Below are 17,487 nucleotides of genomic sequence, written 5' to 3'. Positions count from 1 at the left end.
TTGGGGGGGCATTTCTGCATTAGGCAGTTGACAGTAGAGGGAGAGAAGAAAGATGGGAAAGAGAGAGAGAGAGAGAGAGAGGGATGACATGAGACAAAGGTCTTGGCAAATCAAGTGTCTCTGACTCTGTTTTCCTCTGCAGCGGCTGGTGAAAATGTTAACCAGGTGGTTACCGAGCCTCGCGCTGCTCACGGCCTTCCTGATTGGCTCGGCGCTTCCCGGGAGAGCAGCTATTGGCCGGGGCCCTCTGACCCTCGCCCCGACCAGCAGGGTCAAAGTTCACCCAGGGGCAGAGCTGACTTTACACTGCGGAGACAAAAGGCATGCAGGTCAGTGAGGAGAAACAACACAAACACACAGAGAGAGGACAGGGAAAGGTCAGACACTCGACTGACAGAACAGAGATGGAAACCCAGAGTCAGATGAGAGACGAGGTCAAAGGTCAAAAAGTTACAGGAAATGATAAAACTGACCCTTGATTTACATTTAGAATCAAAGATCATTTGCTTTCCATTCATTACTATATGTGTTTTGAATTATTTTATAAGAGTATTGTCAAAATATCTTTTGCTAATTTTTGTCTAATTGTCTCCATTTTGACTGTTGTCTTTTCTGCTTTTTGCTTTAATTCTTTGTGTGTGTGTGTGTGTGTGTGTGTGTGTGGCACAACATGTCTTGTGGCTGCATTGCATTCTGGTCTCTCTCCTGCTCCTGTGGGTGGAGGAATTGGTCTCTCTCCTCTTCTACAATGGATTTCTCCCTGTATGATCGTTGAACGTCTCTTGGTGCAAAATGGCGGCTCTAGAAAGAAGCCCTCGCTCTTTGATTCTGAGGGACTGACACCAAAACCTGACGTTTACCGCTGATGTTTTAGATCAATAGCCAATAGCTATAGTGTTTTAGTTAAAGTGTTTTAGGGTGGATTTTCCCTTTAACTCCATCTTACAGTTTGTTACATAACTCTCTCAGTCTCATTAGCTGTCACCTCTGTAACTCCTCAGCTGTAACTGACGCTCCTTCCATCTGTAGGCGTGGTCCAGCACTGGCACACCCCCTTCGGAGACCTCCAGAGCCCTGGTATCCATGGTAACCTGGATCCTGTTGCTATGCAGCAGGACGGCAGCCTGGTGATAGCCAACGCCAGCCATCTCCACCGCGGCCTGTACTACTGCCTCCTACAGGGCACAGAGGGAGCTGCACTGTGGCCACACCAGATCCTTATTGGTCAAAACAACCAAATAAACCAACAGGACAGCGGATATTTGAACTTTTTTCTCAAACGTACCAATCAAGCTGTCCAACGGGACGGCAGAGACAGCGTGCCCAGACTCAGGAGGGATGCTGGAGGTCCCGGGTCAGAGGAGGAGCGGCAGGCGGGCGTCTCAGACGGTCAGTTTGCAGGAGCGGTGGCAGCATCAGTGGTTCTGACCTTCCTGCTGGGCTTCAGCGCCGGAGCTGCAAGCAGGACTCACGTTCTCAGGTGGGTTCAGTGACCGATTTCTCTGCTCTCATTTATACTGGGAGGAGATTCCCGAACTCTGACAGCTGACTGTTTTGCTGAATGGACGGCTGATTATTTTTCAGGTCTTAGGAAGCGCTCATATTTTTTTTCTTTGGTTTAGGCTAGTGTCCAAAATCTGTAGATTGTTATCCCCCATGTCTGACATGAACTATTAAAGAGAAACTAAACCCCAAACCCAAATCTGTGTAAAGCCTGACATCTAATGGTAAAAAACTACTGAAATGGCCATCTGCTATTGGCTGATCTTTGGTGGCAGGTGATGATGTCGCCACTTTTTGTGCTCTACAGAAGGTGACAAGGCACCAAAGATCAGCCAATAGCAGATGGTAACTTCAGTAGCATGCATTTAACCATTAGATGTTTGTTTTTTTTACCATTAGAAACAGGCTGAATCTACAGCGTCTCAGTTAGTGGGGATGGGACGCTCTTTTCTTGTCAGTCTAAAGTCAGCCCCACTGACGTTAGACTGACAAGATGGCTGTAGTTTTAAATAAAAATCTTGTCTAGTGCAGCTTTAAATACTCATTTAGCTACTGTACATTCACTGCGAATAAAACTTTGTTAATGCCATGGAAATAAGCACGAATGTACTGAACTAGACTGATTCATTACCACAACAAAAAAGATGTTTGGTTCCACATTCCAGCTTTGCCTCATCTGAACCAATCCACATTTCTTTGAGGAAATGATCAAAACAGTATGTCAGACATCTTTGATGCACCATGATACAAGAGTGTGTCACTTCTCCTCCTTGTACAAAACTGTTGTTCTCAAACTGTTTCCTTTCAGGTGTTTAGGGGCGGTCACTCAGAGGGTCCCGTCGCTACGGCAACGAAGACCCCAAACCGACACCACGGTCACCATGACGACCGTGCCGCCCATGTACGACGACGAGGCCTTCCAGACGGAACGGGAGTTGGGCGGCTACACCGGCGACGACGACTCAGCGCTCGGTGTAACCATGGAGACGACAGTTTCATCAACAAGCTCCTTTGCCCCCGACAAGCCTCAGAGGAGCTTCCGGCACAAACCACAGGAGGAGCGGCAGCCGGAAACCGCCGCTTACCTGGAGGGATGTGACCCAGCAGGAGAGGGGGAGAGGGGGATGGAGGAGGAGAAAGGGATGAGGGAGGAGGAGAAAGAGATGAAGGAGGAGGAGAGAGGGAGAACATGGAAGGAGAAGAGAGGGAATGATGGGGAGGCGGAAAAGGAGAGAGAGTCCAGCAGCGGCAGCCTGTCGGGAGAAGAAACAGACGAGGAAGGGAGGAGTGAAGATGGAGAGGAGAAAGAGGGGAGGAGAGAGAGCAAGGAGGAGAAGGAGACAGCTGGAGGAGGTAGTGAGGAGAAGAGGACTGAGGAAGATGGAGAGGAGAGAGAGGGGAGGAGAGACAGCAAGGAGGAGAGGAGGAGAGAAGACGAAGAGGAGAAAGAGGGGAGGAGAGACAGCAGGGAGGAGAAGGAGGGATGGAGAGAGGACAACGAGGCAGCTGGGAGAGAGAGTGAGGAGAAGAGGAGCGAGGAGGAAGTAGAGAAAGGAGGAGGATCCAGTGTTGGCGCTTTAGAAGATGACAGTAGCGATTCTGACACAGAAGAGGAGGAGAGAGGGAGAGAAAAACAGGAAGAAGGGATGAAAACCAGCAGTGGAGGAGGAGGAGGAGGAGAAGGAGAAGAGGAGGTGCATTCACCGTCTCCCCGCCCTCGCCCGGCCCCACGGAGCCGCGTGATTCGCCTGTACCAGTACGACGAGGAGGGGCAGCGATACGGCCACCTCCCAAGCCCCGCCCCCGCCGAGTTAGGCCCCGCCCCCAGGCTCAAACAGCGCTCCCTGTCCCTGACCCGCCTCAATGCCATCATGGCCGCCGCCTCAGCAGGACCGATGGACTCCGCTAACAGAGAGGCAGGGAGGGAGGAGAGGGAGGAGAGAGAGGAGAGACCGCTATTCCACATGGAGATTTAACACATAGATATTACGAGGGAAAATAATGAAAATAATATAGGAAAAAGGAGTTTAAAGTCACAGTGAAGCCGCATTTTGAGAGCATGTTTCTTCCTTAATGTGATGTATTTCCTGCTGAAACAGGATGTTGGGGGCGGGACATAATGCAGGAAGGGATCATTCAAAAGTGTAAACCAATGGGAGATCAGTTAGGGAGAGAAAGGCAGTTTTATTTGATGGGAGGGGCGGGATTGTTAAAAAATCTGTGATGTTTCATTGGTTGGAATTTTTGTTTGCCTTCTGGTACACAATGAAGTCACCAGCAAAGATTTGTTTTCCACGAAGTAAAAGTAATGAGATTTTAATATAAAAATACTAAATAAATTAAAATTTGGTAATTTTTTTTAATATAAATAGTCAAATAGATATAGCCTAGTATGATAGAATGAGCTAAAAAGTAATTTGTTATTTCAGTGTGACAAGTTTATAGTAGCCAAATCACAATTACAAAGCCGCACACACACAGGCAAATCATATTGAGATGAATACCAATTTGCAGTGTCAGCTTTAAAAGATCTGACAGGCAACATGAGGCAGCATGAGGCAACTCTCAGAACTCAAAAGAGGTTAAATAGTTGGGGCCTGAATTGCAGAATACAGAAGACGCACAACCTGGTGTGAGGGGCGAAAAACCGGGGAGAAAAGTAATGCAGTCTGATGAGTCTTCTCTCAGTCTTTTTCCTCACATCTGGTCGGGTTTGCGTTCGGAAAAAGCCAAAGGAAGCCTTCGACCTGCAATGCCAACTGTTAAACCTGGTGGATCTGTGATGGTACGGCAGCCATCTAGTGGGAATCAATAGGTCTGATGATTGATCTGCATGGTTGTAAAGCGGGCAGGGAATCTGAGGCCGTTTCACTGGACCAATGTAGTTACATCCCAAGTTGATAACGCCCCAATACACACTGCTGAAGTCAAGAGGAGGTTCACGAACAGCAGGATGAAGTCAAACTCCTTCCATGGCCCCAGTCAGCAGATATAAACATCAGTGAACCTTTATGGGAAGTAGATTTCCACCTGCTTCACCTGGAGGAAAAGTGCAATATTGAACCGCACACAGTTGAGGAGTTGGATGGACAGAAGTACAAGGGGCTCCACAGGTATCTGCTCCACTCCCTGTGCACCAGCCTTAAAGGAATAATCCACCCCAAAACACTTCAGCTCTATCTAAAGCATCAATGGGTTATTGATAAGAGTTTGGTTATTGCACTACTACACTGTTAGCACTACAATCCTGCTCATTACTTAGTCACCCTATTCCAGCAGACTGTTGAAATTTTGGGCATATCTATAGGAGGGCACTGTTTTATTTTGCAAGCGACATTTCTTAGTTTTAAAGAAAGGGCAGCAACACGGTGCCTACAGTGCAACTAGGGCTGGGAAATGTATCGTATAGTATCGATATTGTGATATGAGACTAGATATAATTTTGATTATCGTAATATTGTGAAATAACTTAAGTGTCACTTCCTGGTCTTAATGTTCTGGCTGAGTAAAAAGAACAATGGTTGGCTTTACCTGCTCATCATATCCACATTACTGATTACACATTACTAATTACTAACGATCATTACCAATTTTTGTGTGTGTACATATCTTATAAAAGCACAAATACTCATCCCCAAAAATATCGTCACATTATCCATATCGAGATATTCGGTCTAAAATAATGTGAGATTTGATTTTGTCAATATCTCCTAGAGTTTGGTCAGGTTCCCAAGTGCAACCTGACCAAACTCTATCAAGGCCTCTGGTCACATCCATGAGGATAATACATGATATTATCAATGGTTTGATATCTACAAAAGACAATAAATATGGGGTACTTCATTATGCTTGATTATTGCACACATTACAAATGACCATCACAAAAAACTTTGACACTGTTGCAATAAATGTCCACAAGGTACACAAGTACTACAATGCACATGTGGTGTTGTAAATATCAACTGTTCATATAAAATAAAAGGCTTATTTAGTGAATAACACCCAGTAAGTTGGACCAATTACTGAGAAAGAAGCAAGTTGTCGCAATTTAATTTCCTTTATTATTATTCTTCTTCTGAAAACATACTATAAACAAGTTAAGACTCAAAATGGAAAAAAAAAGAATTATCGAGAAAACGTAAATTCCACAGCCGATCTTACAATACTTGCTATAAACTGTGGCCACAAATGAAATATGAAAAACAGTCCCTCCTCTCCCTTCAGTTCATTTTTTCCTTTGTTTTCTCATTTTACAAACTTTTTTTTTTTCCCCAAAATTAACACTGTAAAAAGTCTCTTCAGTGAGAGAGAAAGGGCTCTGACGATTGGCTGAGAATGCAAAGAGGCCGTTTCGGGTGGGAAGTGAGTGTGTGTATAGTCCGTAGGGATGGTTATGTAGTCCATCGGAGGTGTGTGTGTGTGTGTGTTTGTAGTCCCTCAGTGTGGGTGAGAACCGTTGTTTTGCTTTTTTTTTTTTTTTGTTTTTTTTTTTTAAGAACAGTAGAGAGAATCTGCATGTGTTTTTCTTTTATTTCCTCTCCCTCTTTCTCCTTTTTGGTAGTTTGGCGTTGTGACGGTTTTGCTACGACGCTGGCCGAGCTTTCTGCCACTCCACAAACTCATCTAGCAGCACTGGCCCTGCGGAGAGAAAACATATTTCAACCTTTCAGCTCAACACCCTGATCCAGAACACCTTATGGCACCTTATGATTTATTCTCTAACAAGCAGTGGCAGCTTTAAAATCCGGCCTGGGACCTTTGTTTCATGTCAACCCCTCTCTCTCTCTCATCCTTCCTGTCCGTGTTCAGTGTGACTATCCAATAAAGAAAAAATGCAATAAAATAATCTTTAGCAAAAAAAAATCTGATTAAAAATATCCTCGCTATGACCCCATTCTTTTCAATGAGCTTAACGCCCCAGATGGTGCTCTTTCCTGCGATTATGGTTATGACAACACTAAGGTTAAGTATCTGGTTAGCTTAAGAGTTAGCACAAGAACCACAATATGCTTTGACCAATCTCACTGCTTGGCAACTGTGTGAAAGTTAACTAGAGTTTGAGACAATGAACAATGGACACTGATTGAAAAAAAACAAAAAAACAAAAACTACTCACAAGCCCCGTCTTCGTCGTAGTTGCTGAGGTCTACGTTGATGGTCCTGCTGAACTCCAACACATTATACCACTGGTCCTTATTCATCCCCTTGTACTTTGATTGCTGTGGGAGAAAAGGAAGGAGGGAGGGAGAGAGGGAGGGAGGGAGAGAGGAGTGTCACACAGTCCAACACATCTGGAACTGGGTCCCACTCAACCTAAACTTCAGTGTTTCCTATACACAGGCTTTACCTGAGCCCAGGAAGATTTTTGGAGAAAACTAAACTCACACAGCGTGAGAGAAAAGCAAGACATTTTTATTTGGCGTCCTTTAATCCACATTCATCCTTTTTAGCCAACAACTTTTCGTTTTTCTGAGTCAACAATAAAAATGTAGATTTTAGATGTTTTTGTATTTTATCAACTACTTAATAGAAAGCCCCCTCATATTTAAATCACCGCAGCTTTAAAAAAAAATTAAAATAAAAATGAAAACCGCAAACAAGATTGCAAAAGTTGGCCAACCAAGTTGACAAACCTTTACGCCCGGCAACAGAGAAAGTTCCTGTTTATAGAGTTGTCAAAGATGGACACCGAGTGACATCAAAATCCCAGTGCAAACGTTGCTACAAAGCTGTCAAGTCAGTGTGGTAACAAGTAACTTGGCAAAGCACCCCGAGCTGTTCTGTGACCATGATCAATGTTTTTTCTTGTTCGCAGTGGTATGGTAGTAGTATCAAAGTCAAAATTGTGCTGCCGTGACAACACTAAAGCAAAATAATAAGAAACAATGGAGTGACAGAGCTAGAGAGAGATTTACCTCCAGGAACTGGTGGAAGACCGGGAAGAGAGGCCATGTTCTCCCCAGCAGCAAGGCCAGCATGGATTTAGCCGTGTCCATGTCCAAACTCCTCTGGTCCTTATCCTGAGGGGTTGGAGGGGGGTGTGGGGGGGTAACAGGGTCAGTGTTGTGAGGAGAACATGGGGAAGAAGCCTGCTTAATGCTCTGGTTTTTGGGCCGTCTGCTGCAGTGTTTGTCTCTATGATTACTGCTGACAGCGAGTTCTCCCAAGTCACGCTGGACCAGCATCTAGTCCAGCGTGACTTGGACTGATAGGTGTTGAGAAAAAGGCTGAATGTTTGGGATTGGCAAACTGTCTGACCCCATGGTCTTGCTAACAGCCATTCATTCAGAGAGGATCAGGTGCTCCAACTCCTTGCCAAAGCTGTATTCATGTTTATTTCACTTAATCTAAAAGTTGCATGTAATAAATCACAACTGCTTTGTATTGTTTTTAAGCAAGTAATTTACAAATTAGTTTGGTTTGAAAAATCACCAGAGACCCTTTACCTTGACAACTTGTACCAAGAGAGGCAGATCGTACGGGTGACTGTTGATGCTTTGATGGAAATTGAGGAACTCAAAACTTGACACATATATAAAGATTGATTGAACAGATGGACAATACATTTTTCCATGCCATGAAAGAGAACGTGTTTGTCACATCGAGTGTTGCAACACAGCAAGTTTATATTACAAATACATAAACATGGCAGCTTCTGATATGCAGACAACATACAGGAAGACTGAGTATGTTTACAGTAAGAAATGTGCTATTGAAAAAATAACAGGAGTTGATTTGTTTGTTTGTATGCAATAGGGCAGAGTACCAAATGTCCCAGTGATGAGTAAGGAAGGCCCAGAGAAACGAAGAGACCGACAACAAACTGATTCAGCTAAAACAACACACTCACCCTGGCAAAGTCAAAGGCGTATCTGTAGATGTTTTTAAAGAGTGCAGAGTCGTTGAGATCAGCGCGAAGGCAATCCAGTTTACTCCGTACCCTCTCTGTGCAGTCACACCTGCGGGCGGGGGGGGGGGGGGGAACACAATGAGTCACAATTCAACAACAGTGTTTTCTTACAAGTGTGGTGACAGTTGTGAGTGTGTATGACTGACAGCGAGGTCAAAGATGATTGGCTGTCATCTTGTGAGCGAGGTGTAGGCCTAAGTTTAGGTAGAGGGGATTATAGATTAATGCAGTTTTCAGCAATTTCAGAGTGTGTGTGTGTGTGTGTGTGTGTGTAGAGGGGGATTCTGACTAACAGTAATAAACCAGATGTGGATGAAGAGTTATTCTTGTGACTCTGTTTTTCCCCCACAACAAGAGAATCACACTGGATTTGTCAATGCCAGTAAGGAGCAGGAAACACTGAACATTGGGCCAGGAGGAGTGAACACGTTTTATGACCAAGAAGTATTTAGTATAACATAAAAAAGGTACTTACTGTAATAAGGTCATTCCCCTGAGCCACTCCTCTTTTGTGAAAAATCCCATATTTATTGCTTCTAGATGCCAGGCTAAAACTAACATGATAATCTACAAGAGAAAAAGAGAGAGAGAGACAAAGACAGAGAAAAACAATTAATTTTTTTATCCCAGCCAACATTTAAATCAACATCTGGTGTCTGTGTGTGTGTGTGTGTGTGTGTGTGTGTGTTCTCTATTCACTCTTGGAAAAAAAATATCACACTGCCTACTCTTTTTTTTTTTTTTAAAGACAATTTTTTGGCATTTTTTGCCTTTATTAGATAGTGGAAAGTAGAGAGAGACACTTTTGCCAAAAAAGGGGATAGTGAGTGGAAATGAAGACTTGAGAGGACAAAGCACTTCGAAACACAAATCGGAATACATTCAGCCGCTATTTGTAAGGAAAAGATAATTATAAAAATGATTTTAATATTAGAAGGCCCCCGCAAAGTCTAGAATTGCAAAATATTTTACATGATGTGTCTGGAGTTCATTATCTTTTAGGTGGTCAAGCCAAAAAACAATGGCCTGGCCAGCTTTAGTTTAGTAGGCGGGAATAAAAACAGTGTTTTCTCTGCTTTCATTCAGCAGTGGCGTACCACAACAGGAAAACGACCACCACAGCTGAGGAGGAAAATTGGCTAAATTACAGTGTTTTTGTTAATTTCACATTTCTCCTCACAAAAATGAAGCAATAGTCAAACAACTTTAGTTGAAGTGGCACCACCCGCACTACAAACAAAACAGGGACAGATGAGGAACAAACAAACAAAACCAATCCCCCAACCTCCACCACTACAGAACAACACGGCACAGAGCAGACATTTGTAACACTGAACAGACTAGGAAAAGGCAAAGGGATTGATTCGGCCAAAGGGACTCACGTTCTCCGGTTCCACGCCGATGTCTTCACAGAACTTCTCCATGCCCTCTGGGCCGACCACCTCGTCCGTGCCGGCATACTCGTGGAACCAGGCCAGGCACTTCTTACTGGAGAACGGCTTCTCTGTGCTGATCAGCCGGGGTCCGCGGATCTGAGGTCGAGTGTAACTAGAGCTGGGCGATAAATAGATTTTATGGTTTAGGACGATGTGTAAAAATGAAAATCGAGTTTGACTTTAACCTGGGTAATACGGCACGGAACCGCTCTCTGTCAATCAAGCCCCACCGCTTCCCTGAGCTTCCGCAGTCAATAACAACGCCCACCAAGTTTTCCCCTCAGACACAAACACAGTATCAATGAGGGGACGCTTCTACAAGCGAGGAGCTCCTATCCTACACAGGAAGTGTGTGGCACTGCGAGATGCACAAGCTAGCGGCAGCCGCCAAACCAGAAGAAAAAAACAAGAAGGGCCGCGGTGGAAAGACATTACAGATGTGGTGGCGTTTCATATCACCAAAGATATGGTGCTCATATACACAGTGGAAAATGAATAATGCCTTTGTCTTTTTTAGTTTGTTTTTAAGAAAAAAAAAATCGACTAAAATCGTAAATCGGGTGTAAGTGTGAAAAAATCAGAGATTTTATTTTTAGGCCATATCGCCCAGCCATACAACATCTCAGAAAGCATCCAGCTATTTCAAGATTTCATTACAAGAAAAGAGGACTGACCCAGCCAAACAAGCATGACAACATTTGCAGAAACTCCTCCAAAGCGTGCCAATTTAAGGAGTATGGGGCGCTCTTCTATGTTGCAGTATTTTTGCGTAAAAACGTTGCTTAGATTTTTAGCTGCTTAGTGCAGCTTTAACTAACCACTTTTAAAATGAATGTATGGCAGTTTTGGAATAAAAGCAATGCATTGACTCGTGATGTGGAGGACAGTGCAGCATCGGGACTGCTCCTGCTGCATGCAAAGCTAACAGAAGAGGCATCTCTGAGTTGTCAAATGTGATGTATAAATGCATTTTGATAATATAAATAGTTTGTATGTTTATATTGAATCAAAATAACACAATTTTTCCTCATGGCACCAGACGTGGGCATCAGGACCCAAATTCCAGTCAATCAGTGGATCAGTCAGTCAAACTGTCAGTCAGTCATCAGACACTTAGCCCCTAACACCAAACGGCTCTCTCTCACCTCGTCCAGTGTTACTGTCCGGATAATGTGTGTAAGCTTTGCAACTGCAGCGTCTTGGCAGTGAATAGTTTAGTTACAACTAGCTAGCAAAGCAGTTTTGGCTAACAGGTGTGGAATTCATTAAGTTTGGGCAATGCTAACGAAGCATTCTGGACTCGATGACAGGCCTCTGTGTTATGATACTGAAAGACAGCTAACCTATTGAAGTATGGCAATATAGTAGAGTGGATCTATTCTTCTTGACAATACATTGGGTTAATGTTATGGTCATGATTATTCCAGGACTGTAATAACTTCAACTACAGCAACAGTTGAGGCTGCACTCTCAGCTAGGAGTCGTGGGACTGGACAGCATCTGGACTAGTTAGTGGATAAAGTGAGAAATCCAAACACCTTAGAAGCCCTTTCCTAGGACAGACTGTAGAAATCAGTCTGTCCTCTCCTACAGTCCTCCTCCTTCCTGACGACTGAGGCCAGCGCTGATTAAGAGGACAAATATGTGCTGAGTGCTGCGTGTTCCCCAGTCGAGTAGAAGGGTGCACAACTCAGAACACACACACACACACACACACACACACCAAGATACATGTGCCGGGACTGCATTCTTCCCAACATTGCTTCACACTTCCCTTGAGACACACACACACACACACACACACACACACACACACACACACACACTAGAGGAAAATGAGAAGGTGAGGGGTTCGCTACGCCTGCTGCCAGGTGTAAGACAACCCTGCTATCCTAACCAGAGCTGACCATTTTCAGGCTGCCGCAGGGTTCAGCCAGTGACTGTCCTCTCCAACAACTAGTCTCTAACTCATTATAGCTAGGTGTTAAAGGTTGGACCAACATGTTGCACAACAGATCTAGAAAGCACAAATGCTCCATTAGGGATGAAGGAGAGTCAGTGTGTAGATTGAGACATGGGCAGACAAACGGACACAAGAGGGAGATGGATTCACAAACGGAGAGCAGAAGAGATTTCAGAAACTCCAGATAGATGATGGCCAGAAACACAGCATGGAATACAGAGAGAAACAGAGTTAGAATGTGTGTTTGTCTTCACCTGGCAATTTTAGACTTCCTGTGCTCTTGGTCATCTGGACCAGGGAACTTTCTCTTCTTCTTAACGGGCATTACTGAATCTTCACTGGGCTTCACTAGCTGGGCTGGACCTGGAGAAGAAACACGCATTTGGGTTGGCAGGGAACAGAGAAAAACATACCCACTCCTCATCTACCTCGACACACCTCTAGTGGACAATACAAGCCAAACAAAAAAAAGTGTGGAGGATGTAGGCCATACCTGTGTATTTCTGGCTGCCTTGTCCATTCAACTCTAACAGATTCTAGAATAAAAGGGAAAATCGAAACGTCACAGGTAAAGTTCACTGCACGACATTTTGATAAAACATCACCAGTCAACGAGCAGTGAACATTTACTGCTGAAACACTACTTGACAGACTAACTTCAATAGATCCAAGACATAGTAGTGCATTTACAGCAATAATGTTGCCTGTAAAAAATCTTTGGGGGTCAGCTACAATTAAAGATTTACAGAGCTACTTACGAGTTTGTCCAGCGTTTGTGATACTGTGTTGACGTCTGCAGTCCGCACGGTAGTCCCTACAGGTGAATGACTCATGATTAGCAGTCAGCCATCATTATCATTGAGAGGTTGTATGGAGAGAATGTCACGCCAAACTCCAATCAAAAATCTGTCAGTTTAATAATGCCTTGCTTATAGACAAATGTATAAACATGGTAGAACATGACTTACGACCTTTTATTAATTCTTAGGAGACAAATGAAAAATTCAGCATACAAGTGATTCACCAGGAAGCACTTTATTCCAATACAACGTAAACTTTTTAGACTGATTGACACTGCTTGCTAACGCCTTCCGGATGTGTTCTGGAGAAAGACTGAACCAAGACGAACCAAGTGTAAAAATTTAAATTTGATTCTAATACGCATGTCGGATGTGCGCCGAAATTAACAGTGGGTCTTAATAATCCGTTAAAAGGTCTTGAGTCATGTTGCACACGGTATGCAACTTTGCCGATAAGCGAAGCCACTTTTAACGGTCAGATTTATAAACGGAGTCTGGTGTGACGTCTCTAAAAACAAGAGAACGGAACGTATCGGAGCTGGTGGTAACGGGCCAGCAGCTGTCACGAGCCTGACTTGATTTCCTAAACGTCAACGTTTTCTCAACAGATTCATGTTGGTATGAATAAATCCTTGAAGTGGGCTCTGCAGTCAAACGGGTTCATGATGTACTCGGTGCTTAGCTGTCAAATAGCCGCCTGGCTAAAACGAGTAAACCAACAACTGCGTCATTAGTACCACATTATCCCACTGTGGCATGTCAATAGCTAACGTTGATTTACACAATATTTAGCTAGCGAGCCATGTCTATTGTCTAGTATAATGTAGCAAACTACACATTACTTACAGCAAAGTAACGTTAGCGTTAAATTAATTGAGATTTGTAGGGAGTTGGTAGCTAACGATACCTGGAAAAGGCAACATTGACCTTAATCTAGCGATTAGGATGTCTGTCAGTTATATGCAAGATTTTATGATATTTTATTGCATGTTACCAATTACGCAAATGAAATAAATGTGGAAATGAAAAGGCTGTGGTCATTTCAGGGTTTAAGCCAAGTCTGCGTGACTGGGCCAGTTTTCACTACACAACAGCGCACCGAGACCCAGTCCAATATTAAGGCAGGTCCAGAGACTTTAACAGATAATTTAACAGCCATTCGAGACTTTGAATGAATGGCCTTGAATTACTATACTCAATTTTTGGACAGTTGGGGACTTGTTCCCACTGCCCGGAGATAACTACCCCGGGCGTTAGATAACACGACCTGGTTCACCATTGATGCTAGCTAAACAAGGCAAACATGGTTGTATTGGCCTTCTTAAACGTGACTGGATCTCGCTTCTAGTTGTTAGTAAAACACCACAGCCACTTTCAATAGAACAAAAAAGACAGCTAGCTAGATGGCTTTATTATGAGACAATATTCTTCGAAGGCTCAGTCTTTGCTGCTTGTCAGTTTCCCAAAAGACGAGACTTCTTTTGTTTGCTAGCTAGCGGAGCGCCGCGGGTGTCAAGCCTAGTAATGTTACCAGGCTTTACTACTGTTGTCATAGCTTTGGCTAGCAGGCTAACGTTAGCTAATCTGTCAACACACAAGTCAAAGGCTCTTTGAATCAATCTTAACTCAATTAAAACAAAGGCTGAAATAGTTAACTCGTATTGCGTTAGTATTCTACACTGATAATGTTCTGGAAAAGCTCAAAAACTTACTTTTTTATCAGTTACAACCTCGCGAAGAAAACAGTTTCACCTGCTCTCACACACCGGGCAGAGTGACGCTGGTTCCGGGGCAACCGAGCGACTGGACGATACCACGGCTTTATGGGGGGTGTTGTGACTTAAACATTTCCATTCCGACGAAAATGTCTGTGTAAGTGTTTTTTTTAAACTGAATTTTATGAACCAATAGTTATATTCCAGTATTCACGAAACCCGTTTTATTTGAGCGTACATAAAACCAAGCAGGAAAATATCTAAATGTGATTTCCACCCCCATCGGGCCAACAAATGGGATGTACACATTTTTAAAGGAACATTTCATTATTTTTGGCACTCACATGGAGCACTCACACGTCCCTCGGTGGATTGAAAAACACTGCCATGAGCCACGCAGGGAGAAAATCATTGCCATTCAAGTGCACAAGCAATGCCACCCTTCCGTCTGACTGACTATATCAATGACATTGAATTATCTGACTGTTTTTCCTATGTTCTTTCTGACAAATCCAAGGGCCCAGCTCTCTGGGCAGGTTAGCTGAGGATAATGCAACAACTTTGGTTCCATGACATCTCACATCCTGACATGGGGCCCACTTTATCCTTAATTCCTTCATGTAGTAATTTGTAAGGGAAAATAAAATATCAATTGCAATCGAAACTTGGATAATACAAAGTTTTATACTGTTATGGGTTCAGTTTTAGGTTTTATGATTTGATATGCCACAGTCAATTGGAGCAAATCAGTGTAAGCCAATGTTTTATAAATCACAACTCTGGATTGTTTTTGTCATAAGGTGCAAAAAAAAACAAATGTGTGTGTGTGTGTGTGCTTTTTATATTAATAAGCTCCCTGGTTTGAACCTGTAGGATCAAAAGGACAAGTGAGTTTGAAATTTTTTGATCAGTTGCCTGTTAGGCAACAGAAGTGGGTGGAGAAGGCAGACTGTCAGCTCCCATCCAGAGACTCCAAGGCAGAACGAGTTCATACGTATCTGCAGTGAAACTTAGTGTCTATCATCCCTGACAAACACATCAACAACAAATGAATTAATTAATTATTTGCATTACAATGTAGGCATTTAGCAGACACTAATGCGTGGCTTCATATTCTGAATCAACAAACTAACCAATCAATTAGTCAGTCACTCAATCAAATATTGCTTGGTGTACTTGGGATGACATTTAAATGATATAGTGGGTAATAATGGAGGAAGTAATGCATTGTAACACAGCACTGCTAGTTACTGTTGTTTGGAAATTGCCCAACCACATTGCCTCAGTGTTTCCAATGTATTATAATATTCTAGGTCACACAGTCTGCTGGTGGAAACTGGTTTGTCTCAGTTTGAGGAAAGACAGCCGGCACTGTAAGGAGCAGTGTGATGTGGGAAGGGAAAGTGAAGGAGTTACTCTCTCTCTTCCCTCAACACCTAGTGCTGAGGTTCTCTTGAGCAATGCAGCATGCAGAAGACTGGCTGCATTGGGCAGCAAGGTGTTGCTGAAATAGAACAAATACAGTCGAGCAAACTTCCAAGAGTAGATGAAGGCTTAAATCAACACTGTGAATGCTATTTTTGCATTCAAGTCACAATGAAACTGCATTTTCTGAGCATCTTGTTTCCTTAATGTGATGCACTTTGTGTTGGAACAGGACCCCCCTATTCATTTTGCTTTTTATGTAGTTTCTTTTTCTTTTCTTTTAATCTATTTTCTTTCTCTTTTTTTTGCTGGTTTAATGTATAATATCCCTGATTAAACTACTGAATGTATGATTGTTCAAAAACCTCAATAAACTTTAAGACCAGCAGTGTGTGAGATATCACATTTGACAGACAGATGGATGGATGGACAGACACAGCCTCAGTTATACTCTCCCCCGATTTCATTGCATGGGGGCAAAAAAAATAAAAATAAATAACAGCCAAGAAAACAAAGATATCTCTCTTTACAGTTCAGTCTTTATTTTGCCAGGAAATAAATTATTCAACTTAAAAAATTCAAAACAAAACAAAAAAAAAAATAATGCAGCACATCAAAGTAGTTGAACCATTCTACTCCCATTCGAAACAACACACAGTATAACATCTTTACTTGATGTAGTGGCAAACATTCAACTGGTTTAAGGGTGTGATTGATACGTTTCTTTCAAGTTTTGTCATCATCACGCAAGGCTACAAGTCTGTTTCCCCCGCAGGCCGGCCGGGGCGGCGGCCCGGGCTCAGAGTTCAAACGAGGAAAGTTTCTGTCAGAGTTCACGCCACGCAACGCAGCCGTGAACCGCCGCTGCGTCACGGCCCGCTCCTCATGCTAAAAAACACACATTCAGCTTCTTTAACCTCGACTGAAGACGGTAAAGAAGTTAAATCCCACTTCTCTGACCAGGATAAAAATGATTTGTCATGACAAAAACAAACAAAACAAAAAAAAAAGCTACAGAGAGAATTCAGTTGCACCAGCTAATACTGCTCATTCATTTGACAAAATATAACAAGTCAAAACATTGTGTAACATGGCTTAAAAATACAGAGTATATCATAAAAAGGGCAGTGAAATAAGATCATTACTTGTAGTTGAAAACAAGGTTACCTTTAAGGACAGTGATATCATTGTGTAAATACTGCAAAAGTAAAAATATGTATTCTGTTATTGGACAAACACTGGGGCTTGTCTGAAAGCAATGTGGCTCTGACTCTTGCATATTCCTTATTATTGGTTGCTTGCAGTGTTGGTGATGTGGGAATTGAAGCTTATGCTGCTGTTGCACACATTGTAAGTTGCCATGGATACGAGCATCAGATGAATTACTAAATTGTAAAAAAATAAAAATAAAAATGGACAACCGATTAGGCATTTTGGGTATATCAGATTAGACTGTACCGGGATAAATGAACCCATAACTCACTATCCATAACTGTATCTGGGTATGTAGTTTGGGGCAACATATATATATGCTCAAATGTTATTTTTTGACAACATATGTTCAGTCAATATGTGTTGTTGTTAATATATGTAGTGTTGAAAAGTAACACAAACATTTCGTCTCTGTTGGGTGAAATCCAAGTATCTTCTAAAATGTCAACTTTTCAGGAACTAAGAAAATCAGCCTTGTTTTTAGCTTGACCACCATGTATTTTTCTGTTTATCCAAAGGGGTT

At 42.8% G+C, this 17,487-nt stretch overlaps 1 protein-coding gene across 2 annotated transcripts; it reads right to left on the bottom strand.

Annotated features, from left to right (window-relative positions):
• Positions 1–5,461: 5,461 nt before the first annotated feature.
• On the bottom strand, positions 5,462–14,394 carry LOC139643306 (DCN1-like protein 5). 2 transcript variants are annotated; one of them, XM_071518419.1, is made up of 10 exons: positions 14,325–14,394; positions 12,571–12,626; positions 12,306–12,348; positions 12,067–12,175; positions 9,796–9,967; positions 8,889–8,980; positions 8,354–8,462; positions 7,419–7,523; positions 6,620–6,722; positions 5,472–6,141 (listed from the first exon to the last, which is right to left on the bottom strand). In XM_071518419.1, the coding sequence occupies exons 4-10, from the start codon at positions 12,135–12,137 to the stop codon at positions 6,086–6,088; spliced, it is 708 nt and encodes a 235-aa protein (XP_071374520.1). In that variant the 5' UTR covers positions 12,138–12,175; positions 12,306–12,348; positions 12,571–12,626; positions 14,325–14,394; the 3' UTR covers positions 5,472–6,085. The 2 variants fall into 2 exon arrangements, with proteins under 2 accessions (XP_071374521.1, XP_071374520.1); XM_071518420.1 differs by lacking the exons at positions 12,306–12,348; positions 12,571–12,626; positions 14,325–14,394 and having other exon boundaries at positions 5,462–6,141; positions 9,796–9,961; positions 12,067–12,152.
• Between the last annotated feature and the right edge of the window lie 3,093 nt (positions 14,395–17,487).

Source organism: Centroberyx affinis, unplaced genomic scaffold (genome assembly GCF_046629955.1).
Source record: "Centroberyx affinis isolate AG114_WGS23_722 - 3 ecotype Tasmania unplaced genomic scaffold, CSIRO-AGI_Caff_v1 ptg000581l_1, whole genome shotgun sequence".
Taxonomy (NCBI): Eukaryota; Metazoa; Chordata; class Actinopteri; order Beryciformes; family Berycidae; genus Centroberyx; species Centroberyx affinis.
The sequence above is the reverse complement of the archived record's forward strand: the minus strand, read 5'-3'. Positions and strand labels throughout refer to the sequence as shown.

Bases quoted from the DNA above. Each gene is read 5' to 3' on its own strand.
- LOC139643306 (XM_071518419.1), bottom strand. From the start codon at position 12,137: ATGCCCGTTAAGAAGAAGAGAAAGTTCCCTGGTCCAGATGACCAAGAG. The intron at 8,981-9,795 runs GTGAGTCCCTTT...TTTCTCTTGTAG, and splicing joins TCGGCGTGGAACCGGAGAAC to ATTATCATGTTAGTTTTAGC. The intron at 6,142-6,619 runs GTGAGTAGTTTT...TTCTCTCCGCAG, and splicing joins CTACGACGAAGACGGGGCTT to GGCCAGTGCTGCTAGATGAG.